Source organism: Coturnix japonica, chromosome 7 (assembly GCF_054131305.1).
Source record: "Coturnix japonica strain WE chromosome 7, WE-NBRP24, whole genome shotgun sequence".
Taxonomy (NCBI): Eukaryota; Metazoa; Chordata; class Aves; order Galliformes; family Phasianidae; genus Coturnix; species Coturnix japonica.
The window spans coordinates 9,334,334-9,359,262 of record NC_140669.1 but is presented as its reverse complement, the minus strand read 5'-3'; the positions used below and the strand labels follow the sequence as shown (position 1 = coordinate 9,359,262).

General features: G+C 53.3%; 3 protein-coding genes across 5 annotated transcripts; 2 read left to right on the top strand and 1 right to left on the bottom strand.

Moving 5' to 3' along the window:
* Positions 1-515: 515 nt before the first annotated feature.
* RUFY4 (RUN and FYVE domain containing 4) lies at positions 516-5,824 on the top strand. 2 transcript variants are annotated; one of them, XM_085553160.1, is made up of 12 exons: positions 516-618; positions 1,073-1,160; positions 2,047-2,110; positions 2,334-2,440; positions 2,586-2,711; positions 2,851-2,957; positions 3,058-3,201; positions 3,299-4,091; positions 4,164-4,270; positions 4,794-4,940; positions 5,381-5,512; positions 5,591-5,824. In XM_085553160.1, exons 3-12 carry the CDS (start codon positions 2,065-2,067, stop codon positions 5,691-5,693), a joined length of 1,812 nt encoding a protein of 603 aa, XP_085409286.1. In that variant the 5' UTR covers positions 516-618; positions 1,073-1,160; positions 2,047-2,064; the 3' UTR covers positions 5,694-5,824. The 2 variants fall into 2 exon arrangements, with proteins under 2 accessions (XP_085409286.1, XP_015724504.2); XM_015869018.3 differs by having other exon boundaries at positions 5,588-5,824.
* Positions 5,825-6,865: 1,041 nt separating this feature from the next.
* LOC107316955 (C-X-C chemokine receptor type 1-like) lies at positions 6,866-10,872 on the bottom strand. 2 transcript variants are annotated; one of them, XM_085553161.1, is made up of 2 exons: positions 10,713-10,872; positions 6,866-8,255 (listed from the first exon to the last, which is right to left on the bottom strand). In XM_085553161.1, the coding sequence occupies exons 1-2, from the start codon at positions 10,732-10,734 to the stop codon at positions 7,174-7,176; spliced, it is 1,104 nt and encodes a 367-aa protein (XP_085409287.1). In that variant the 5' UTR covers positions 10,735-10,872; the 3' UTR covers positions 6,866-7,173. The 2 variants fall into 2 exon arrangements, with proteins under 2 accessions (XP_085409287.1, XP_015724551.2); XM_015869065.3 differs by lacking the exon at positions 10,713-10,872 and adding an exon at positions 8,850-9,331.
* ARPC2 (actin related protein 2/3 complex subunit 2) lies at positions 9,453-24,846 on the top strand. The gene is made up of 10 exons (XM_015869075.2): positions 9,453-9,636; positions 15,386-15,420; positions 16,301-16,413; positions 18,514-18,559; positions 19,149-19,335; positions 19,751-19,844; positions 22,009-22,135; positions 23,283-23,383; positions 23,712-23,812; positions 24,386-24,846. The coding sequence occupies exons 1-10, from the start codon at positions 9,563-9,565 to the stop codon at positions 24,408-24,410; spliced, it is 903 nt and encodes a 300-aa protein (XP_015724561.1). The 5' UTR covers positions 9,453-9,562; the 3' UTR covers positions 24,411-24,846.
* Positions 24,847-24,929: the final 83 nt, after the last annotated feature.

Sequence of the window (24,929 nt, the reverse complement as noted above, 5' to 3'; positions counted from 1 at the left end):
AATGGTGTTGGGAGTGGGGGGGACCAGAGCGCAGCCCCCACGCCCCAAGCAGAAAGGAGGTGACATCACCACTCACTGCACTGTCCCTCACCCCCATTTAATTAATTAGCAGATGGCCCCCGAACCCCCCCCCTGCTGTGCAGCGCCAGGCCTGTGCGGGGCCATTAGCGTTATTGGCTGCGCTGAGCACGGGCCAGGCCTCGTTAATTGAATTGCACCCGCGCCAAGGGCAGGCGGGTGATGTGTGCCCCCCCCATGGCCCACCAGCACACCCCCTGGGGACAGGGACAATGCTGCTGGGTGCCACTACAGGAGAAGGGGAGCAGGGGAAGGGATGCTGGGGGGGACCATGGCACACGTGTGTGAATCCATCCAGCACTTTATCCCCCCCCACCCCCCCATGCAGGGTGCCACCTTACTGCAGGGTGATGTGGGGTGATGGGGACAAGGGGGCACTGCCCTGTGTTGGGGGGTACCTCACATCCTGACACTCATCAGAAAAGCGGCCAGCCCCCACTCAGCACCACTTCCTGCTTTCACTTTGGTGCCGCGCTCAAGCCCTGGATGGGGGTGCTGGTGCTCCCGCCCCCCCAGCCCCCCACCCCCGTGGCATTAAAGGTAGGGAAATGGGGTGCTGGGATAGAGGGCAGGATGTAGGGGGGCTGCGGGCCTTTTTGGGGAGCTCTGCTTCTCCCAAAGGGGCTCTGTACTCAAGGGATGTTGTTCCTGGGGGCTTTTGTGTGTGGGGGGGTCATTTTGCCAAGGGATGCCAAGGCAGCTCCTGTGGCTGCTCTGAACTGGGCATGGTTCCTCAGCCCCCTCCTCAGAAGATGAGGGGTGACACTCAAAGCATTCCCAAACCATGTGCCCCCCCTGCCATGGGAGGGACTGGGGTCTCTCTAGGCCTGGCACTGGTCCTACTCCAGAACACCGGTCAGGAAGGCCTGGTAAGGGTAGCACCCATCAAATCAGCACCTGGGAGCTGGGGTTGGTGGGGCAGAGATGTGGGGCTGTGTGGGGCATGGGGGGTGGAATCAGCCGCTCCCATCCTGAACACTTCCTCCTGGCCAAGGTACAAAAGGAGAAGGAGTGTGAGTGTTGGGAACAGTGAGAGGACAGCAGCACCCAGCAGCACCTCAGGGCAGCCCACAGCTACCCAGGTAAGGGGCAGCTCTGCCCAGGGGAAACTGAGGCATGGCCATGGCCTTGGGCATAGGCATGGGCAGGGCAGGCTGAAGGGAACAGACATCCAAGGGCACCCAAGGGCACTGGGAAGGGAAGCCAGGCATCATACTCTCCTCCCCTGCCATGGCCAGCCACCACCTGTAGCGACTAGCCCTACAGATGTGCTACCCCCACAGGCAGTGTCCTTCATCCTGTCCCCTTGGTGCCACCCCCCAGCACTGAGCCCCCCATACCAAGCCTTCCACACTCCCAAACACCATACCAGCCCTGCAGGCAGCACGCTGTGCCAGGGGGCACTGCCCAGTGGAGGGCTGGTTTTGTGGGTCTGCATGCTGTGGGCCCTGTGCCCTCTCTTTCTGATGAGGGAGGGAAAATCAGGGGCCCCATGCACTGATCAGGAGGTGAGTAAGCAAGGGAAGCGAGAGCAGAAGCAAAGGCAGTGCTTCCCCCATACCATAACCACATCCTGAATCCTAGGGGGAAAGGGATGGGAACAGGGATGGGGACAGGGTGGGGACTCAGCTCCTGTATCATCTGAGGAATGGGGCAGAGGCTTAGGATGAGCTGGGCATGCCATGGGACAGAGCCCACGGGCATTTTGATCAAGGCACATAGACAGCTAATGGGGCATATGGTGGAGCACCTTCACCCACTCAGTGCCCCACATTAATGGGGTGGCATGGGCAGGGAAACAGGTGCCTGAGCCCACCCCCCTTCTTACCTTAGCAGAAAGCAGCCCCAGTGTAGAACCAGGGTGGTGAAAGTCTCCATCAGTGGGGCAGCGGGAAGCCAAGCTGGAATTTGGGGGTGCAGCGGTGCAAGCCAGCTCAGCACTTCCCATGGGTGCCCCTGCCTTTGCAGAGCCCCAGAGCTGGAGCCATGGCAGGGGACGGGGAGCTCAGACGCGTCATCAAGGACCTGCAGAGTAAGTGTGCCAGCATGTCCCATGCCAGCGTGTCCCCACGGGCACCCTCAAGCCATCCCGCAGCCACCTCTGCCTGTACCCCTTGCTCCTGCTGCTCCTCCTCTCCATCCCTGTGCCAGTTCCTCTTTAGCCCTCGGGCAGAAATCCCCGAGCTGGGAGCCGGGAGGACGTGGGGCTGGGCAGGCTGCCCAAGCCGTGCCAGCTCATCCCTGCCGCCCGACAGAGACCATTGCTGAGCTGAACAGCAGCTACAGGGAGCAGAACCTGCCGGTGACGGATGGCAGTCGGGAGCTGCACAGCCTCTGTGCCCAGCTGGAGTTCCTCCTGCAGGTACTCCCTCTCCTGGGGGGCACTGGTAGTAGAGGGTCCCCATGCCAAGCGTTCTGGGGGACCCTGGATGTTGTCATCTGTCCGTGCGCATAGAGACAGGCTGGGGGGCACAGGGACCCTCCTAGCAAGTTTGTGTCTCTTCCAGTTTGACCTCAAAGAGAAGAAGAGCTTCTTTGGGCAGCGCAAGGACTACTGGGACTTCTTGTGCCAGGGCCTGGCACAGCGCCGGCAGGAACACGAGGGCATCCGCTTTGTCAGCTCGCTGGACAAGGTGGGCACGGGCCAGTGGAGGGTGTGAACAGGGCACCCGCTGGGTGGGCATGGTCATGGTCACTGGCCACATGGTGCACGGGCTGTGCAGGGGGTGCAGGTTGGCATGGTAGTGCTGCATCACCCCTGCTCCCCTCCAGCTGAAGACCCCTGTGGGCAGAGGCCGTGCCTTCCTGCGCTACTGCCTGGTGCATCGGCAGCTGGCCGAGTCCCTGCAGCTCTGCCTGCTCGACCCCGAGAGCCTCAGGTGAGAGCATGGGGAGCATGGGGGGGCTGTGCCACTGCAAGGCACGGCTCCCTGCTCTGCGTGCTTGGAAAGGATGTGTGAGATTTTGTTCTGGTTGCAGTGAGTGGTACTATGCCCGCAGCCCTTTCCTGAGCCCCCAGCGGCGAGCTGAGATCCTGGGCAGCCTGTACGAGCTGGATGGCATCACCTTCCACCTGGCCTTGCACAGGGCTGACCTGGACACTGCCTGGCCCATGTTCTCCGAGTGAGTGCTGGGCACATGGGGGGATGCTGGAGAGAACAGGGGAACCTGGGGCTCAGCATTGCTGTCTTGGTGGCCCTGAGCCCCATGTCCCCTCTAGGATGCTGGTGAGGCCCAGTGTGGTGAAGATGGCCCTGCAGACAGAAGGTAGCAGCACAGAGGTACACGAATGTCCTGACGGCATCACTCAGCCAATTGCAGTGCCCCACAGGGTGCCAGCCTGTCCCAGCCCACGGGAAGGGGGTGAGGAAGAGGGTGATATTGAAGCAGAAGAGGATGAAGACAAAAAGGAGGACATGCCCAGCACTGCCGAGGCAAAGCATGGCACCAATGTGGATGCCAGCCTGACCCCAACACCCAACCAGGGGCTCACAGCAGGCTCCCCAGCCCATGGTGGGATGGAGGCATCCCTGCGAGCACAGGTGTCCCAGCTGCGCTCTGAGCTGGAGCAGCAGGAGGAGGCCTGGAGAGCCCGGCTGGAACAGGAGGAGCGGCAGCACCGTCAGAAAGAGGAGCACAGTGCCCAGCAGGTCCAGCTGTTGGCCCACGAGGCCGAGACACTGCGGGACACCAACGCCTTCCTCAGCCGAATGCTGGCCGAGGCGGCGGGTGGCCCGGGGAAGTTGGCACAAGCACAGGAGGAAGCTCGGCGGTGGCAGGAGGTGGCAGAGGAGCGGGTAGCACGTCTGGATGAGGCAATGGCAGAGGTGGCGGTGCTGACCTCACGCCTGCAGGAGTGCCAGGCTGCCGTGCAGGCACGGGGACAAACAGATGCCCCAGCCCAGATGGCCGCCCTGGAGGAGGTGCTGCGGCGGGCACTGGAGCTTTCTCGTGGCCCACTGATGGACAATCAGAAAGAAGGGGACCCCAGCACTGCTGCTGGCATGGCGATGGTATGGGCAAGCCACAGGGTGCTCCAGTGTGGGATGTGGGTCTAGGAGACCTGAGCCCTGCTTATCCCACAGCGCCTTGCAGCCCTGGTCACAGCAGCACAGGAGGAAGCCTTGCAGAGCAGGCAGCAGATCCAGGCTCTGCAGGAGAAGGTGGTGCAGCTGCAGGAGCAGCTCAGCAGGTGGGGAGGGAACACACTGCAGGATGCCCTACAAGCTGCAGGGGTTACCCCTTAGTGCCCCACTGCGACCGAGGGGATGGGCAGGGAGGGAGGGATGTGGGGAGGGAGTGATGGAGTTGGGAAGGGAGGGAGGTAAAAGTTTGGGGATTTATGAGTTAGTGGAAATGATGGGGGAATTAATCTGGGGTGAGCTCATGGAGGGAGAGATGGATTTAGGGTGATTAGACGGGTGGGCAGAGGAATGAAGGGATGAAGTTTGGGTGAACAGAGGAAAGAAGAAGGGAGGGAGGGTGGGATGAATGGATGGATGGATGGGCAGGCAGAAAGGCAAAGGGATGGCTTTGGGGAGGGATAGATGGACAGCTAGGAAACAGGCGGATGTATATTAAGGTGGTTGTGAGGATGGAACACTGGATGGCTTTAGGAAAGGATGGAGAGGCAGCCACCAAAGGGACAGACAGACCTTCTCCCCACTGTCACCCTGGGGCTGGACTCAAAGGTGCCATGCCTGCCCCAATGCCAGGGCTCGTCAGGATGGGGAGCGCTGGGCATCAGCCCTGCAGCGGACACAGAAGGAGGTGCAGGAGCGGGAGGCCATGCGTGGTGCAGAGCAGGCAAGGCAGCAGGAGCTCATCCGTGACATGAAGGGCCGGCTGCTGGAGCTTTTGCGGTGAGAGCAGAGTCCTGCCCCCTCACTGCCCTCTGCGCACATCCTGCCACCCCCTCCAATGGATGTGCAGCTGAGCTGCACGCACACGATTGCTCCCAAAGCCCTTTGCCCAGAGGAGGGCACCAGAGCCCAGGGAAATCCCACTTGCCACCCTGGGGAGGCTTGGTGCCCATCTTGGGTGCCCAGCTTGAATGCCAACATTAGGTGACCCACATCAGGCCATGTTCCCAGACATCCAACACTGCGTGAGCAGTGCAGAGACAACAGCAGTGACACTGTCATATGTGGGTTATGGGATAAATCTGGGCACAGCCAGCTGCTGCAGGGGGGCTGTTGCACAGAGCATATCTAACACAGGAGTGCACACATACTGATTGCACATGCAACCCACCCGCAGTGGCCTGGTGTCCCACCAAGGATGACCTATTCCCTCCCTGCAGGGAGAAAGATGCCCTGTGGCAGAAGACAGAGGGTATTGACCCACAGGCACCCAGCCTGACACCCCGCAGTGTGGGGCTGTGTGCCCGCTGTGGCAAGGATTTCCGCCTCCTGTCCCGGCGGTACAGCTGCAGGTGGGCATGGGAGGATATCAGGGAATATAGCAGGGACACCAACCACCACCACACACCTACCGTCTGCTCTCTCAGCAGGTTGTGCCAGGACAAGGTGTGCCACACATGCTCCATGGACACGGGGAAGCAAGGGCGATGCTGCCTGCTCTGCTACCAGCAAAGGCACCCACAGGCTATGTGAGCTGGGAGGACATCCAACTTGCTGTGCCCAGGACATGGGGCCAGCAGGAAGGTCCTGCTGCTCTGGTTTTCAGGGTTGAGATGTCTTTTGCATGGCTGGCCCATGGAGAAGGAAACAACCCGGTGCTGATATCCCAATGGCTCCAGTGTCATCAATCTGTCGTCACTGCTTTGATACCCCAAGGGGCACTGGGAGTGGGCGCGCTGCCATGGGGAAGTCTGAGCCCTCCTTGGGGAGAATGTCTGTTTATGGGGTGTCCCTGCCAAGGACCAGCTTCACCCCATCCTGACACAGGGAGTATGCAAGGGGAGAGGGCTCTTAGCCAACAGCATTGGTTTCCTGCCAGGCACCGCTTGAGCAAGAGCTTTCCCAGACATAAAGGTGATGGGCTGGCCCTGATCTGCTGCTTTTCTGCCCTGCCCAGCCCCCTGCTGTCCCTGTTCAACTCCATTCTTCCTCCCTCTGTGCCAGGGACCCTCACATCCTGTTCCCAGCCTCACCCCTATCCCACACATCCCTGATATCCCCACGATTAAGGATCCCAGGAAGCTGTGGTAGGGATGACAGAGGAGCGGTATGGGACCCCCATAGAGAGATGCTGGGGGATGCTGGGTCAGGCACCATGATGTCAGAGCACATATGGGGTGGGAGGAGGGATCCAAGCTGGGCCACAAGCCCCTCTTTGCTCTGGTACCAGCCCCAGTTGCCCAAGCTGGGGCGGAAACACTCCCTCCACCCCATCCCAGTTGTGTAAGGGGCAGGTTCCTGGCTCTTTGCACAATGCAGCACTGTGGGCAGGGGGTGTCCCAGGTGCTACCACCTTCATGGATTGCAGGGGGGAGGCAAGGATGCTTCAGTGTCACCAAGGACAGGGAAGGGCCACTAAAGACTTTTGCAGGGATTTGCTTTATTTGAGTTCAAATGGGTATTGGGAAGGGGGTGATGAGGGCTTGACCCCAGCCATGTTCCCAGGTGGGCAGAGATGACACAGAGACCCGGTGCTGGGGAAGGACTCAGTGGTGGCACCAAGTGACGCCAGGTTGTGGTCCCCTCGGGGGATGTGCAGGATGCAAAACCTCTGCAACAGCCTCTTGGGTAACAGCACTTTCCCGCACCCACTGTCCCCCGGAAATGCTGTGGCTGTCACCCCCCAGTCAACAGGAGTCATACAAGTGTGAAAACCTTGCCACCTCCTTTATTGCTGGGCAGCTATCATTGCCACACCAGGGCCATGATGTCCTCAAAGTCATAAGCTTTATCCCAAAGCACAGGGAGGGTGGGCAGCGTTCAGCATCTTTCCACTGGGACACCCGTGCTGATGTGCCTTTGCATGTGCAGTGTGACCATGTGCAGCCCACAGTGGCATCCATCTGTGTGCCAGGGGGCCGTGCCCACTGCCCAAGGCTGAGTCTTGGGTTAGAATGCTGGCGTGCACAGGGTGTCAGAACCGCATGCACTGGGTCTTGGGGAGCAGTGGGGCTCAGAGGGTGGTGGAGGTGTTGCCAGAGGTTGAAGTGTAGGAGGCGCGGCCATAGCGTGCCACAGCATCCTTGCTGATGAAACCACGTTGTGCCAGGATCTTGAGGAAGCTGTTGCGAAACTTCTGCCCGATGAAGGCATAGATGATGGGGTTAATGCAACTGTGGGCGAAACCAAGGACCTGCGTGATGGAGAGGGCTGTGTCAATGTGTTTCCTCCTCTCACAGGTCTCAGTGATGGCATGCGTCCTCATGAGAGTATCGCTCACCAGCGTGATGTTGTAGGGCAGCCAGCAGACAAGGAAGACCAGCACCACAGCTAGGATGACCTTCATGGCGCGCTGCTTCTGGACATTCTTGGTCTGCAGGAGGGTGTGCACGGTGACACCGTAGCAGAAGAGCATGACCAGGAGCGGCAAGGCAAAGCCAAAGGTCTGCGGCAGCACCCGCAGCACCACCCTCCACTTGGTGGTATTCTCATTGCCAATGCGCTCGTAGCAAACCGTGCCATTGCGGTCTGAGACAAACGCCTCGCGGAACAGCAGCACGGGCAGGGAGAGCAGCACCGAGAACACCCAGATGCCCACGCAGACAAACTTCACCCAGTGTCTCTTCTCAGTGGCAGCACGGGTGGCGTAGACGATGGCCAAGTAGCGGTCCACGCTGATGCAAGCCAACAGCAGGATGCCGCTGTAGAAGTTGGATTCCTGCAGCACCGAGATGGCTTTGCACATGACGGTGCCAAAAACCCACTCGTGGGCCCAGTAGGCGGCCCAGAGCGGCAGGCTGAGGGCAAAGAGCAGGTCGGCCACAGCCAGGTTGAGCAGGTAGATGTCGGTGACGGAGCGGTTCATGTGGCTGGAGGTGACCACCAGCACCACCAGCCCGTTGCCCACCATGCTGAGGAGGAAGACCAAGCAGTAGATGAAGGCTACGAAGTATTTGTTGGCTACGGAACCTTCATTACGGCATGGGGAAGAGGAGACATCGATGTCAGGCAGAACCAGGCTGTAGTTGCCATAGTCAGAAGTGTAGTTGTATAAGATATCGAAGAGTTCATCGGCGTAAAATGTCCCCATTTTGCCTGCAAAGCACAAAGCAACGTGGGCTCAGGGCACATCCAGCACTTCCAGCCCCCATTGCTCTCCCACACCCCATAACCTCACCACACCATACAATGAACAGACTCATGCCTGAAAACTATCCCCATACGTCCTCCTGCCCAACAGCCCCGTGTGGACTGCTTCACCTCAGCACTGTCCCCTCCAGGTCCAGCCCCAATGAAGGATCACTCCTGAGTCCCTCCGGTTGGTGCGAGTCCTTTGAATCCTGATATCCTCCCCAAAAACCCTTCTCACACCAGCTCCCCGAGCGCACCACAGTACCCAGAGCAGAGGAAACACGCTTCTCCCCACTATATTTTTGGCTTATCCTTCCGATTCCCCACCCAAATTCCCTGCAGTTCCTATGGGGACAGATTTCTGCCCACAGAAGGGGAAGTCTCCATTTCCTCCCTGAACCCCACACAGAAAACTACTTGGGGACATCAGCTCCCCCCAGGGTTGGGGTTACCCTACGTGGAGCTCGGATTATGCTATGCAGAGACCTCCCTGCACCCCTTGCCCAGGTAAGCAGGGTGCCCCATGGCACCCCATAGCCAAGCATCCCACGCACTCACCGCCTCTGCTGCACCCCAAATCTTCTCCCCTTCCCAGCTCCAAGCCCGGCTGAGGTCTGCCACGGGATGTTACCCCAAAATGGAGACCCTGGGGAGCACGGGGACGTGCCAGCAGGTCCCACACCTGCACCAAGTGAGCCAGGCTCAGAGCTGGCACTGCCGCTTTATGCAGCGCAGGGAGGAAGCAAGGTTGCAAAACCTTCTGCAGCACGAAGAGGAAGCGGCAGCAGAGGGGACACCTTCCCTGCACCCCCAGCCCAGGGCACAGCACACCCGCTTTGCACGGCTGGGGGGGGTTCGTGGGGCTCTGCTGGCCATGGGGCTTCACCCCATCCCTATGGGTGCTCCGGGGACACCCCATATTATCCTGGGGCGCTCTCACATCATTGCTATAACGCTGGGGGGGCACTGTAGGGACTCCATCATCACACATAGGGACTCCATCATCCCACACAGGGACTCCATCACCCCACATGGAGGCAGTCCCCATTCCAGCTCACCCCACCATCCCCCCTTCACACCCCACATTCACTCCCGACCCCCATCATGTAGGCGGTGTGTGTTGGGGGGGGCGGGACGAGCCCGGAAGTGACGCGCGGGCTCGAGAGCGGAAGCGGCGGCGCAGGCTCGGGCGGGTCCCCGGTGCGCGCAGCGGGCTCGGCTCCCTCCGGCCTCGGAGCGCTGAGAGCCGGTTCCCCAACCCCGGTACCGACATGATCCTGCTCGAGGTCAACAACCGTATCATCGAAGAGACCCTCACGTTGAAGTTCGAGGGCGCGGCCGCCGGGTAGGGCAGGGAGATGGGTCGGTGAATGAGGCCGGGGCGGGGCGGAGGAGGAAGCGTTGCGGCCTAGTGAGGCCTGAGGGAGGGGAGGGGGATAAGGAGCTAAGGGATAATGTCTATGGGAGAGGCGTGGGAGGGGCGGGTGGCACCGAGCTGGGCCTTGGGTGTGAGGTATGACAGGGCAATGGGGACATGGGGTGGGGCCGGCAAGGGTGGAGGGGGCTGAGGTGGTGGGACTGAGTGGATGAATGGAAGATTGTGTGAGGCCAGGCTCCATGGGGTGCTTAGGGCTGGGATTAGGTGAGAGTGATGGAGCTTGTGGTGTTGGGGTGTGCCATTGGGATGGGAGGTGTTGGCAGGGTCAGAGGATCCGCTTGTCCTGGCTGCTGGCATAGGGCTGCTGAGCATCTTGGCTTTGTGGAGGTTGTAGGGCAGTTGATCTGCACCTGTATCTTTGGTCTGGATCACATAGTCCCAGGGGAGCCACTGAGTGTTACTGACAGCAGTGCTTCAGTGCTGGGAAGATATTGTCTGAGCATAGTTCAGCTTGAGACAGTCATCTCACGTGAATGCCCTTATCTGCAGCCATGCAATCTCCAGAAAGAGATGCTGCCTTAGTGGTGGTCAGCCCTTAAATGGGATCTAGGAGACGTGGAGTCAAGCTCCACCCCTTCCAGGAGCACAGCTGAATTACCTTCACCTGTGCTCCCACAGCTCCCACTGTGCTGCCTTGTGGGATCACCATGCTGCTCTCTTCCCTGCCATCAGCCTCTTCATGTGATTATTTAGTGCAACAAATATCCCCAAAGCACCACACTGGGAGGAGAGAGCTCTTGGGCTCTGCAGCTGCATCCATTTGGAAAAAAACCTGAAGTATCTGGAGGTTAATAGTGTGTGTCAAAAAACACTCATTCACCACAAGCTCATATGGAGGCGTTCTGCTGGTGGGAGCCTGTGTGCATGTCCCTGCATCAGCCCAAGTGCAGCAGCAGCAGTGAATGGAGGCTGCAGCCATCAGGAGACTGAGTGCAGCTCAAAGCCCTGACTCAGTGCAGCTAGAGCTGAGGTTACTCACTCACCTCCAATCCACAATGTTTCCATTTTGCTGTACAGCAAAGCTTGGTACTGCCTCAGCGTGCTTGCCTGGCATACCAATCCTTCCTGGATCAATTTGCTGTGAGTGTGGCCAATGATATTCTGCCTCTTGTTCTATGGGCCATCCTTTCTTTTGCATAGAAGACCAGCTAAGTGCTCCTTCTGGATGAGTGTTGCACCCTCAGTATGTTGCTGGAGGGGAGGAAGTAATTCACTTCTGGATTTTCTTCTGTGCTTGTGCTGTTCTGCTGTCCAGGAAAGAACAAGGCATGGATGAAGGTCAGAGATGAAACCAAGGAAAATGGGAATCTACGTCTTTTTGGGTACTGGTGCTATGCCATGCCATGTTTATTCATGAGATATTTCTTTTCCATCCAGCTGGTGTTCCAGGGTCATCCTGTGGCATTGAGCTTGAAGGCAGGAGGGGATTTGCTCTGTTTGGGTGACCGTCAACCCAAGATGTGTCCTGGGGATGGACCCAGGGTGGTCAGGGCAATGATACACTCCAAGGGATTAAGTGATTGAGAGGAGTAAGTCACTGTGAGCTGGGCCTGAGTTATCTGCCCTGCAACTTGAATTGTGCAGTTGTGATGCACAGTTTATCTAAACTTGCTCCATGATGTGGGCACTTCCCTCTCCTTCTGTGACTATGCCATGGATCCAGCAGCTCCCTGAGCTGAAAGCTTAGACTGTCAAAGTGCTGAAGTGGGGGAATACCTGGAAACAATAACCTATTTTCAAGGTAAAACATCTTTGTCTCCTGTGTTCAGTTCTTTTTAAAGCACAGCAGAGAACTGCCCCCCCAAAACAGATTTGCCCTCCAATTTTGGTCCACTCTGATCCCAGCCAAAGTGTAGCAGAGGGCTTGTGTTCTTGGATATGGTTTTTCAGCCATACATTGCTGGCAGTTTAGGGCAAGCTAATTAATCATCTGTCTCAAATTGGTACTTACTGTTTACCTGCTGTGCAGGAGAAGAAATTGCATAGGTGGAGAACAGTGTGATTTTTCCCTTGGTTGGAGGTGGAGGGGAAACATATCTCATTCAATGTTAGGTTTCTGTAAAGCTTTCAATAGGGGCAAATTTGCAGGGTTTCACAAGTGCTGGCTGAATGGGAAAACAGCTGAAGCTTCAACTTCTGTGCTGTAAACCAGTTCCTGTAGGCTGCTTGGAGAGTTTGGCTGCAGCTGCATCCACATACTCTGTGGTATTTCCCATTTGTGGTCACTGTGGTGCTCACCTGCTCTGCAGTGGAGTGCTCTGGCCTTGCTGGGTGAAGGTGGGTGATATGAACTTTGTGCTGCCAGTGCTGCCTGGGAGTGACTTCCTTGTGGGGTAGCTGGGGACAGCACGGGGGATGGAGGAGCTCAGACAGCCCAGCATCTGCAGAATGGCCAATCCTGGAGCAGCTGAGAAGCGTTCAGGTGATGTTTGCACTCTGGGGTTCGGTGCAGGATCAGCAGCACCTCCTGCAGCTGCCGCGTTTGGTGCAAGACAAGAGCAGATATCAGCAGAGCCTGCAGACTGGCTGCCGTGCTGACAGTGGAAGCTGGGGTCCCAGCAATGCTGTGGGTCAGCACACATGGGGACTTCCATTACCGCACAGCAAAGTGCTTCTCAAGTTTGTGGCAGGCGTGCTGTGGGAGCTCTTTGATTTCATGCACGCTTACAGCTCACGCAAAGTAGCTTTTGTTAGTCGAGTGGGGCCTGGGGAGAGAGGGGGGGAGGAACAGCTTTGGATAATTTTAGACATTGCTCATAATTTTTTTATTGGGGTGACCTTTCTGGAGCGAGAGCCTGCAGTCTGTCACTGAATCTGGCTCACTCTCTTCCAACAGTGCATCAACTCAGTGATCTGCAGGCTCTGCTCAGAGCTGGAAGCTCGAAGCTTTGAAATATCCCCCCACTCCTTTCATGAGGTTTTTCCCCCCCCCCCCTCCTCTGGAGCGAGATATTCTAATATCTGCGTGCCTGCAGCTTTTAAAATAATTGCCATCTTCCTTTATTGGGTACAAACCTTAATTGCGATGTGGGAGCTGCTTTAGTCATCTATCGATGCGGTTGTTGGCCAGGCTTGCATTTGCATGCAGGTCTGTTTAATGCAGGAGATGAGGGCTCTGGCTAATTACACAGCCTTCGTTCTTCTGTTCTTCAATTTGTTGTAACATATGGCTGAGAGCCTCCGTGGCCTGAGAATGAGGCAGGGAAGTTTGGAGGCTGTCCGAATCAAAATTGAGGAACTGCTGTCAGGAAAAAGGAGATTTGTTGTTGCTCTTAAGTGCTTGTTGGCATCTCTCCATGGGTTCTGTGGCTCCTCTTGGATGTGCTGCTGTGGGGAAAAATCTGATTTGGAGCTGGCTTTGCGTTAGATGGACTTTGGTGCAGGAGCCATTTAGAGATGAATAGGGAATGCAGGCAAGGGGGAATGCAGGCAAGAAGGAATACAAATCCATCAAGGCCTCTTATTGTTCTAAGCGGGGAGCAGCTGGGATTTGGTGTGGATTTGACTTCAAACCTGATAAGCTTTATCAGAAAATGGGCAGCCGCCTGTGCTTGGAGCAGCTACCATTTTAGCTGTGGAGGTCAGGCAGGGTTTTGCAGAGAGCTCTGGGTTTGGTGTGTAGCAGGTTGAGGAGCCATCTTTGGCTGTTCCTGGTGGGAGAATGGGTGTTACTGGTCAGGGAGGGAGGCTGCAGTTTGGGTGGTACAGGTTCAAGGAGCTCCCAGCACCATAATGGGGGGTGAGAGCTGCTCTGCTGCGCTGGGGTGATGGTTCAGGCTCCTTTCCTGTCTGGGTACTTTTGGGGCTGAGAGATATGCCCCATGAGGCAGGAGCATCCTGCAGCACGCAGGGGCTGTGTGGCTGCGAGGAGCTCTGCATGCTGCTCACGTGAGCGCTTCCTCCATGAGGCTGCGTGCTGGTGAATATTCAGCACCCCAAAGTTCCCTTCCCTTACCTGCTTCTCCTTTAAGCCTCTCCTCTCTTCACCATCCTCATCCTGAGCCGCTTGGGAAATCCATGTGAAAAGAAGTTCTGAGAAATTCCTGCTTGCGCAATGGAACACACTGGAGTCACATCGTGGCTGCCGTAAGCTTTTGTGTGCAGAACAAAGGCTCTTGCACACAGCTGTTAACCAACTTTGGGCCTGCAATGTTACAGCTCCCTAAATAACCAAGTTATCCTTCTGTTGTCTCCCAAGCTACTGTCCCTGTTGCTCATTGTCTGTAATTGTTTCCCGGAGTTCCTCAGGGTGAGGTGCTGTATTTGGAGGGACTGCTGTGAGCTGGATGGCAGCTCTGTGTGTGCATATAGAATTGCCTTTGAGAGATGGATCTAAACTTTAAGGGTACATCCTCTTTTTAATATTCCCAGCTCTTCTGTGCCTGACTGTGCTATCTTTAAAGCTTCCTACATAGTTTTCTTTTTTTATAAGATGTATATTGCCATCCAAGCTGATTTCTAAGTCTGGGTGTGGTGCTCTAAAAGAAGAACGCGTCTGCATCGACTGACCGTATGATATTGGTAGGATTTTTCTTCCATCTCTGCTTTCGTCAGTCCTCAGTGAGCTTAGATGCAACTTGGGGAATCGCTCCCCTTTCAAAACCGAGTGTTAAACATGCTACAGGGGAGGCTCCAAACTTCCATCACTGACCAGCAGGGAAGAAAGGGAGGATAAGAGTGAGAGAGGTCTCAGGTAACTGGTGCGGCTCAAACTAAAGGAGCTGCTTTGGGTGCACTCACGCTGCTGCTTTCAAGTCGCACAGTTTTTATCTTCGGTGATGCAGCACAAAAGGCAGAGGCTTTCCTGTCTCCCAGCAAAAAGGGATGTTGCTTTTCACAGCTGTAACAACTCTCAAGAAGCAGCAACGCCTCATCCTTTCCATTTATGGCCTCAATTTCCACTCAAATAAGGTTGGAGTTGGTCTCTGGGTAGGGTAGTTGCAACCTCAGGGCTGCCTTAGCACGTTGACTTTGACCTGGGGAGCACATTCAGTTGGTTCAGGTAGGTGTGAATGAAAGCTGAGACTTCTCAGGGCTGTAAAACAGATCCAGCATCATTAGCCTGTACTCTGTACTGGCTGCTTTTAAAACCTAAAAGGATGTAGGCTGTGAAATAAAGCAGTTGATTGGCATTTTGACCCTGTTCTCATTTTCTGACCTGACTCAGTGCTGGAGGTAGCTTTGCATTGCTCCCTCATGGAGGATGACCTATTAATAATAGCCCTCTCGGAGCTGCTGAAGCACTTACATAGTGCCATCCTCAGCAGATTCACCTTTCAGAAGCAATTTAATTGTTCACAGGATCCAACTCTTCCAGAGATCTTAGACTTTGGCACTTAAACTGTAAGATGTTATAAAATCTTCATACCTCAAAAATGAGAGGCTGCGTGCCTTAGGTTTGCAAGATGCTCTTGTTGCTGATCCTACAAATAATAGCAATCTCTGCCAGCTTCCACGACTGTTTTATATCATTTCTAGTAAGACTGATTGTTTTAGGAATGAGCTCTCAAAGGTTATCTGCTGCTTGAACAGCAGGGTCCGGGGGAGTTTTCAGGTAAAACTGCTTGTGAGAAATGAAATGAATCACCTTTCCTTCACAGCTTGGAGACTGCTGTTGGATTTCTCATTTACCTCTTCTGTTCTCTTTGCTTTTTAGAAATAAACCAGAGGCAGTAGAAGTAACGTTTGCAGGTAAGCTCCGTAATGCTCCTGACTTGAATAATAGGGGAGCTAACTCAAAAGGCCTACCCGTGGTTATGCCTGGTGTGCTCAAATGCAACCAGGCCAGTTGGGTGGGGGGCAGGGAATAGCTGCCCACTTTGCTTTGTGTGAGTGCTGGATAGCTGGTTTACTTTGCCCATTCCCCAGTCCTGCATTTGGTGCTGTTATGTTATTAGGTCTTTATCACTGTCTGGTTAGGACTGTTAGAAAACTGGCTTGGGGTGACGGGCAGGATGAATTTATAGCCTGAAGTTTGCTCTCTAGAATGGGAAGTGTCAAGGAGATACAAGCATTCATTCAGTAGCTGATGTGTTGCTTCTGTTATCAAGGATCTATGTAAGCTGTGGAGCTCTGTGGGGAAGTGGAGGTAGCTGGAGGGCTGCCTTTCTCTGCCTCCTGCCCTGGCTGCCTGTTCTGCAGTGAAGTGAAAGCTGTCTCAGCAGGCACTGCCTGAGCTGTCTTTGCTCTGCTAATGGAGGTTATTTCCTCCTCCAGGCTGTAGCTTTGGCCTGGTGGGCACGTCTGTCACTTTGTGTGCTGAGCATCCAGAAGGCTCCCATCTCTGCGTGTTTGTGTCCCTGTGCAATGAACGTGAGCAGACTTGAAAGGGATGCTAAATGACACTAGGCTAGATCTTCCCATGATGGACAGGTGTCATATCTGTTTCAGCTCTTTGAATGGTAACAGGTTTCCCTATGTGACAGTAGTTAAGTACAGCTTTGTCATGTGTCTGTGAGGGCTGAGGCAGAGGGAATCATGTCACTATGCAATTCCTAGAACACCACTGTTTCTTTAGAAATAGGAACTGATCCTTCCCAGGTTCCTCACGTTTGTCTCACTTGCTTTGTAGACTTTGATGGAGTTCTTTACCATATTTCAAACCCCAATGGAGACAAGACAAAAGTGATGGTCAGTATTTCTCTGAAATTCTACAAAGAACTTCAAGAACACGGTGCTGACGAGGTGAGTGAACTTCTCTAGGCATCTGGGGCCTTGAGGCTACAAGTGCTGTATCAGAAGAGGCCGTGCCCTTGTGATGTTCAGATTTAATGTATAGAGAAGTGTCTGTATTCCCGTCTCATGTTGAAGTTTCTGTGCTGACCAGGAGTCTTGCTTTGCTGGAACACAAGGACAGAGTGTGTTCCCACACTGTTGTGAAGAAGTAGTTATCTTTTATGAGCCGATAGCCTGAAAGGTAAAAGCACAGCTAATTCTGAAAGTACCTTCAAAATGGCTATGAGGCCTGGCAAAAATAGTTTCATTGGTTGATGATCTGAGTGCAATGGCAAGAGAAAGCACCAGATCAGCTCTGGATTCCCACTGCATTACTCTTCTGACTCTAAGCCCACTTGAGAGCAAGTTACAGGTTCCAGCTGTGTGTACAGACCTTGATCTACAAGCTGGCAGGTTCCCCTTTTGCTGCTGCTGGGTGAAGTTAGCAGGTTCAGTTCCTGTTGAATGGGCCCCGGCTGCTGAGGGCCATTTATGGTAGAAAGAAGGCGCCTCTCTGAGCTGTGGTTGGGTCGCAAGGCAGGAAGTGTGACTCAGTTCCCGAGTTAGTTTTCAAATCTCCTAATGCTAGTAAATGGAGTTTACCCTGCAGGTTTTTGCCCTGGGGGAAAACAAAGAAACTGCTCTGTGAGCTTATTGAGAATCTGGCAAGAAGCAGGGGATTCAAACCCAAAGGGAATTCCTACACATTGCTACAAGACCTACTGAAGTCAGAAAAAATGTGACTGAGCATCCTGCTTTCTAGGATCAACATTGCCTCCTGTACTGCAGGGCAGTGGGAGCAGCCCCACTGCAGGTGCTGCTGCTGGGAAGCCAGAGAGCCAAGCAGCACAAATGCTGGAGCCTTCCCAGCACGTTTAGTGAGGATCAGTACAGTGGATGTTCCCAGGTGAAGCGCTATGGTGGGTGAGGGACTGATGTTCACTGCAGCCGTACACCAGTAGTCACAGTGGTGGCTGAGCTGTGGTGTGTGTTCCTTTTCAACTCCAGCTGCTGTGCTGAGAGTGAGGGCAGCTGCCAGCCAGCTTGTCAGGCTCTGAGAGGAAGACGGGATCTTCACAGGACTGCCTTGGAAGTGCTGACTAAATAGAAATAACATTTTTAAACCACTGTTTAACAAACTATGTGTCTCTGTGCTTCCGTGGAGAAGATGGAGCTTGTTTCTGCACTTCCTCCACTTGGTCTTTGGTGAAATCCCACTGTGAGAAGCCAATGTGGGGTTCCTGCTAAGAGAGAGCGTCTCCCTAGACCAGGCAGGCTTTGTGCTGGGGAGGTTTTGGCATGCAGAGAGCCTGTGCATTCTCTCTGCGTGGTGGAGGGCGTCATCCCAGGAGGGCCGGTTCTGCCACAGCACTGTTCTGTTCTTCTGTGCGAAATACCTCCTGTTCCCAGCCCCCTCATTGATACAGAGCTACAGCTCAGTTGAAAATTGCCATTGATGTAAAATTCAGCAGTGATTATGCTTAAAGAAAGGTTTCTGCTGTGCTGTGGGCGTCTCTGTTTCTGGGAGGCATCCAAGTTGCCTGGCAGTCTCCTCTCCATCCCCATCTGTCCCATGGAATAGACTAGGGCTGGGCAGGTAACTTCTTGGACAGGCCTTGCAAAACCCCAGCTCTAAATGTGCACAGGAAAGGACAGGGTGTGCTTTGTGGTGCTTCTCCATCCTGAACCCCCCCGAGAGCTGCCTTTGTGATGAGATGGAGGGTTGTAGCCCCCAGAGCTGCCGTACCAAACTGACAGTTCTCTTTGGAAGATACAAGGCATACAGAAGAGATTTTCTTGCCCATGCAAGTTCAAGACCAACAGCTTTATAAAGTTCTAGTTTTGACTCCTGTCGTGCAACATGCTCCCTGTCAGTGGAGATCAGACAGTAGGAGCAGGTAATACTAATAAAAACAGATGACTTAGTATTTGTCCAAGTTCACTTAAGAGTAGGGAAGGCAGATGCCTGTAATTTGATGTTTTTACATGGAGACTGAGCATTACCTAGGCAATGCAAGAGGAAACAGCTCTGATAGCTTATGCTCACAATGTCTATGTTTTTTTTCCTAGGTGTTGAAGAAAGTCTATGGAAGCTACTTGGTAAATCCTGAATCAGGTAACCCTGCTGTAAAACGTACAGTGCATGTGATTGCAGTTCCAAAATGGCTTAAGTAAACTCCAGAATGCTCAGACGAAGGCTATACGTCAAGAGCTTAATGTTTGGGGCTTTCTGTACAATGAGTGGCAGTAAAAAAGGTGTCTTGCATACATCAAGGCTGAAGTTCCTTGCAATATAAGCAGTAACTCTCAGTGCAGCCCTCCTCCAGGAAGCCTCTGTTCCTCACAATTGGGGTCTTTGTTCTTCTCAAAGACATTTCATGAGACACAGGAAAACCATGGTTACCTGTGACAGCATCTCTTCCTACTCACTGTGAAAACTTAGGAGCGGTGCATTAAGCACGTGTTTCAGAGCTAGAGAAAGAGCCCTGGGAACGTTTCCATGGTCACACATCGAGTTCAGGCACAGCTTCTGGCAGTGGTTGTTGTTGGAAGCAGTCACCCCTGGGGTTTTTGGAAGGCCTTAAGGCGAAGGTGGAACCGTAGCAGCAATGCTTGGACTGTAGGTGCCTCTTTCCAGAAAATGCGTATCTGGTTGTATTAAGACCCTGCATAGATTATTAAGGTTACTGTCTGTTCCTCACCAGGTTACAATGTCTCTTTGCTTTACGACCTGGAGAACCTTCCTGCAGACAAAGATGCTATTGTGCACCAAGCCGGCATGTTGAAACGCAACTGCTTTGCTTCGGTCTTTGAGAAGTATTTCAAATTCCAGGAAGAGGGCAAGGAAGGAGAGAAAAGAGCCGTCATCCACTACAGGGATGATGAAACGATGTAAGTGTTTGAGTGGCACAGGACTGGAGTCTGACAGCTGTCACTATGCTCTGCTTCTACTCAGAGCTGTAGGATGCAATGGAAAGTAGGGAAATCCTATTGCTCAGTGCTTTGGTATGGTAATAAGGGCCTGTCCTAGGCTCTGAGGAGTACCCAATGACTATAATGCTCACCCCTCAGGCTGCAGAGGTGTTATACAAGAGTCTCTGTTAGCAATAGCATTTGTGGCTGCATGCAGGAAAGGTATTAGCCACTCCCATCAAAAGTGTTTTGCTCCCTGTAAACACTGTCTGGAGGGAGGGGGGGAGCGTTTCAGCATCTGTCTGAGCTTGTCAAGCAGCTGCTTCCTCATCCAGTTGCAGTTCTGGCAGTTGTATTCACAGCTGAGTTCTCCTCTTCTTGCCCACTCTTGCAGGTATGTTGAGGCAAAGAAGGACCGCGTCACGGTTGTGTTCAGCACGGTATTTAAAGACGATGATGATGTGGTGATTGGAAAGGTGTTTATGCAGGTATGGAAAATATCTGATCCTCAGTTCACTTCTCACTTGGAGCAGCAGTGCTGAACAAGCACATGTAAGACAGAAGGGATCTCAAAGGCAATTTAATGCATGTAAGTGCCCTGCAGGGCTCCAGTCTGCCCTGGGTTGGCAGAATGTGCTGGTAGGCACGGAAGTGTAACTACTAATCCAGGCTCTTGCATTGTTGTCTTAATTATTGATGGTCTTGCTGATGTGCACAGTCAAACATGTTATGTATTGCAGATGAAAAACACCACATGAATACTTCAGTATCCACACTAAGGCCCTGGCACATAACCAGCTGTGGTATAGAGATCACCTGGTAGCAGAGGAAGGGAGCATGACAGGGAGGCTGTAGGAGTAGAGGGGATGAGGCAATGTGCTATGCCTAAGAAAGTGCTATGAGTTTGTTTCTGCTGATTCTCAGAAGCTGCAAAAGGACTTGGACCAGGAGCAGCTCAGTGTAACTGTTCTCATGTCCAGCAGTGGGATCCTGGATTTGAGCTTTGAAAAGCTATGGATTTGCTTAGTTTACATACTTGAATCGGTTGTCATAATGCCGAGTACTTCTGGATTCAGCTGCCCTTCGCAACTGCCACTTAGCTGGGAAGCATTCAGAGGGTCATAGTAAACACTTTGCACTTCTGCTAGTGATGGTGTCCAGCCTGCAGAGATTGAGACATTTGCTTACACCTGGGGATGGCTCGATCTGAACTGATTTGTGTGTTAATCCATGTTGCCTTTCTGTCTCACCTTCTGTCTTCTATTGGGCTTGTGGACAGCATGATGCTGGCCCAGTTTGCTGGATACCAGTTTATGTATGTTGGAGTCCATTCTAACGGGGTCTGTTGTAATGGCAGTAGTGTGTATTACCTCACAGCTTTGCTCTTTGTGTGCTGTAACTAAATGCAGGGCATCTGCTCTGGCTTTGAGGTTTCCTCCCCCTCCCCCCCAGCATATCCCACAGCCTGAAATTCAGCTTTATAAATCCAGGAGGAAGGTGTGAAGTAAACAGAACAGGGTTTGTGAGGCTCTGGGGGAGATGGCAAAGCTTCAACAGAGCAGCTGTCCCAGAGTCTGCGCGTCCGAGTTCTTGGTTTTTTACAACAGCAAACCTTATTCCTGCCTGGCCACAAGAGTTTCCACTCTGAGTCACACTGGCTCCTTCCCTCCAGCTATTTCTGTTGCGTAATGCAGCGGCAGCTGCATATCTGTTCTCTCATGGAGAAAATTTGGCCATTAACTAACCAGCAAAGCCATTTGAACCATTTTAGCCTCTGGTATAAACAGGAGGAAGTGCAAACTAAGCATTTCATGAAGGAAACCCCAGTGGTAAAACTTGGCTTTCCAATAGAAGAGTTCCAGCCCTTCCTGGGGTGTGCTGTGCTGTCCTGAGAAGGGAGGAGAGGCCAAGGGTAGCTGGCAATGCACAGGCTGGGCAGGTCAGCGAGGCAGAAGGGTGTTTGCTCCGCCTTGGGGCAGGGAAATAGGGTCTGGACTTTCTGAGCCCTGTTTCGAGATGCTTTTGAAACTACATGTGAGATGGATGTTGTGCTGCTGTCAGAGAGGCTTCCGGTGGGAAATAGTTCTCTTTGCATCCAAGTGTTGTTTCAGGGCTCTTTTAGAGTTAGGAGAAGCAGGTTTCACACACAAGCTTCAAACCCTTTACATGCCTTTTAATGCCCAGGTAAAGATATTTGGTGGGAGATGGCTGAGCCTTTAAAACTGGCACAGTTGAAACTCTGCAGCTCTTTCTCATGTTTTCCCCTCCTTTGGAATGATGGCTGCTGCCCACTTTCACTGGAGGTATTTGGAGTAGGAGCTCTGCTTTCTCATATCTGCTTGCTCAGCCCAACGTGACCTGTCCATGAAACACTCCTACGTCCCATGACAATAAACATGATGCTGAAATCGACACGAGCTGAGGGCTTGTACTAGGTACACATAGAAACTTGGGAGAGCCATGCATTTTAGTTCGATTTTACTGGAGAAAAAATGATTGTTTTCCAGAAGCTTGGCCTGTTTAGATTGGCCCGTGGAGGGAAAGCTGGGAAACCTTCTGTTCAGATGCCTTGTGGGACTGGGAGATGTTTGCTTTTCTCATGTGCTGCCTGGTGTGTCGCAGTGGGACTCACCTTATTGTTGTTTTGTTCAGGAGTTCAAGGAGGGTCGCCGGGCCAGTCACACAGCCCCACAGGTGCTCTTCAGCCACAGGGAGCCACCCTTGGAGTTGAAAGATACAGACGCAGCCATCGGCGACAATATTGGCTACATCACCTTTGGTAAGCAGGCAGTTCTGTGGCATGGGGATGCTCAGGATAGAGAGAGGTTCTTGCTGCTGCGTGTTAGTTCACCTTCCCTGAGCGTTCATGGGAGTTATTGGGCCCAAAGGGAGTTGCATTCCCCAATGGTCAGCATCTCTGCTGCATCAAGTCACCTCAGCTCTGCTCTGGGCAGCAGGGGAATAGATAGTAAGCCATGTGAGATCAGCCTATAAATTGGGTTCAGCACTTGGGAGTAAGAGACGTTTGGCTTTGTTGTGATACTGCAGGAACTACAGGCTTCTTTCTCATAGGCATGTGATCTGTAACTGTAGATGCCTGGGCTGCAAGCTGTGCTTCTCCTGCTCTGCCCCTCTGTTTTAAGTCTAATACATCTATCTCTGATGAAGTACCTTCACCTGCCTGCAAAGGTGCTGCTTTGCTGGCTAGCAGTCATTTCCTCCTGGGCAGTAGCACTGATGACTGACCTGAGGAGTCCAAACCCTGCCCCTATTCAAAGGGAGCGATCTCTTACAGAGAAACTGGGATCGTGGTTGAATATGCCGTTAGGATCTCCCAGGCCAGCATGCCTGCACGTTGGAGCTCAGAGACAAAGCACAGACATACAGACACTGCAGAGGAAAGCAAAGCCTGAGCTGCTCTACTCCCACGCTGGGAATGGTGCCCTGGGTTCAGGCACTTAATCAGTCATGGCAGGGCTGCCTAGTGGCAATTCTTGGACTGCTAGCAAGACTTCCTCCTTGTCTGGAGGCAGGCTCTCTGTTATCTGATCTGACAGTCCCAGGTGAGATCATCACTGAGACAAAAGGTCTTTCAGCCCTTGGATCTGGGACACTTAGCACAGCACCAGCACTGAAGTAACGTGTGGATGTCGTCATCTCTGAGCACTTGGCCTTGCCTGTGTCCTCCAGCTGCATCCAGACTGCTACAAGAGACATGAGCGTGTGACTGTGGGTGGGAAAGTGCTGCTAAGCCTCGTGTTTAAAATCGCCAGAGCTGCTTAATCCCAATACGTGTCTCAATATTGGGCACAGCAAACAGGCATTCAGAGCAGCATGCCCTATAGCCTGTAGCACCAGAGCACCCTGAAGGGCCCGTTCATAGCTTCAGGAAGCAGTAACAGTTTATGTGGCCTCTTTCCTTTCAGTGCTGTTCCCCCGTCACACCAATGCTGCTGCCAGAGACAACACCATAAACCTGATCCACACATTCCGAGACTACCTGCACTATCACATCAAGTGCTCAAAGGTACCACCATGGGGATATGGCTGGGGAAAATGGGAGGCTTGGCCCATCTCATCTGGGGGTCTAAGAGGGAGAAGCATGGAGTAGGAGTACCCTTGTTCCCCCACCCTGGGAGCTGATTAGTGCATAGCACTGCCCTGCACAATAGTGCTAGGTTGGCAAATGGTGCGTCATCGCCTTCTTCCTGTTCCTTGGTACAAGCAGTGCCTGTTCGCCTCCCATCCTAGCAGCAAAGTAGGATTTTTTTTTCCCCCTTTTCAATCTGTGGTTTCCTTGCTGGGTCTTAGCTGTGAGTACGGGATCCTGAAGCGGCCCCGTTTTGTTCCTGCAGGCCTATATTCACACACGTATGAGGGCAAAAACATCAGATTTCCTCAAGGTGCTGAACCGTGCCCGTCCAGATGCAGAGAAGAAAGAAATGAAAACAATCACGTGAGTAGCAAAGCAAAACCTTGTTAATCAGGCTTCCCTGCCTGCAATCAGTGCACTTCTTCACAGCTCAGCATCTCTGCTCCTAGGTTTGGGATAGTATGGGATGGTCGTATTGGGACCTGATGTCCAGTACTTGCAGGGCATCTTCCTGCTGTGAGTGTGGCATGGCTCTCGCCAGAGCCTGTGGCCACCAGCCCACCCAGGCTGTGAGCATTCCTGGCAACTGGTTCCCTTTGGCAAATAAAGCAGCCCAGAGCAATGCACACCAATGATGGTGGTTGTGTAGCATGTTTCCATCATGACACTGGCCTCTTGATCCCAGAGCTCCTTTGCATCCTGCTATTTCCTCTTTGCTTTCTGCTCTGGGGTGTTGGGGTTGTACCCTCTGTGAAAACCAGCCCCTCCCCATAGCAGCGTGGTCCAGTTGCTTGCTGCAAGCAATGCCTGTGAGCTCTGAACCAGCAGTACCAGTATATCTTTGAGAGCTCAATGCAAGCACGTGCTCACAAGTCACCTTGGGGCAACCCAAGGCAGCTCTGAAGGCCGCACTGACCTCTCTCTGCATCCTTTTAGGGGGAAGACATTCACAACCCGTTAACGCTGGGGGTCACTGAGGCTACCGTGGAGGACGAAGGTTGGGGCACTTGCTACCCGATAATCGTAGCTTTTAATGTTGCACCTCTGTGGGCTCATAAGGAATTCAAGCAATCGGGGTCTGTTTGTACGACAGTTTGGGAAGTAATCTGCAGAAACGAGCTGTGCTTGCGAGGACTCGATCGTTCCAAGAAACAAACCTTAATTCCAGTTTGATTGACTTCATTTCTTTTCTTTTTCTTTTTTTTTTTTTTAATTTTGTTTTTTTTTTCTTTTCGAGCTGTTTCGCTTTGCAATATGTTACCGGAAATAAGTTGCAGTATTTCTTATGAGAATAATGCAATATTAACTTGTTTTCTTCTGAGTATTTGAGTTCAAAACTCCTGTATCTGAAGAAATACTGTTGGGGTTCATTAATAAAGGAGATCTTTCTATCTTAAGGAACCTGTAGGGTTTTGGTTTGTCAATGCACATGGCCTTGCCAAGGAAAGGGGCTGACTGGAGTCAGCCAGGCTGAGAGGCA

Coding starts and splice junctions, on each gene's coding strand:
- RUFY4 (XM_015869018.3), top strand. CDS start 2,065: ATGGCAGGGGACGGGGAGCTCAGACGCGTCATCAAGGACCTGCAGA. Junction 2,441..2,585: donor AGCTGGAGTTCCTCCTGCAG/GTACTCCCTCTC, acceptor TGTCTCTTCCAG/TTTGACCTCAAAGAGAAGAA. Junction 2,958..3,057: donor CTCGACCCCGAGAGCCTCAG/GTGAGAGCATGG, acceptor TTCTGGTTGCAG/TGAGTGGTACTATGCCCGCA.
- LOC107316955 (XM_015869065.3), bottom strand. CDS start 9,324: ATGTGGGGTGATGGAGTCCCTGTGTGGGATGATGGAGTCCCTATGTGT. Junction 8,256..8,849: donor TTTGGGGTGCAGCAGAGGCG/GTGAGTGCGTGG, acceptor TGTGCTTTGCAG/GCAAAATGGGGACATTTTAC.
- ARPC2 (XM_015869075.2), top strand. CDS start 9,563: ATGATCCTGCTCGAGGTCAACAACCGTATCATCGAAGAGACCCTCACG. Junction 15,421..16,300: donor AGTAGAAGTAACGTTTGCAG/GTAAGCTCCGTA, acceptor CTTGCTTTGTAG/ACTTTGATGGAGTTCTTTAC. Junction 19,336..19,750: donor TACAGGGATGATGAAACGAT/GTAAGTGTTTGA, acceptor CCACTCTTGCAG/GTATGTTGAGGCAAAGAAGG.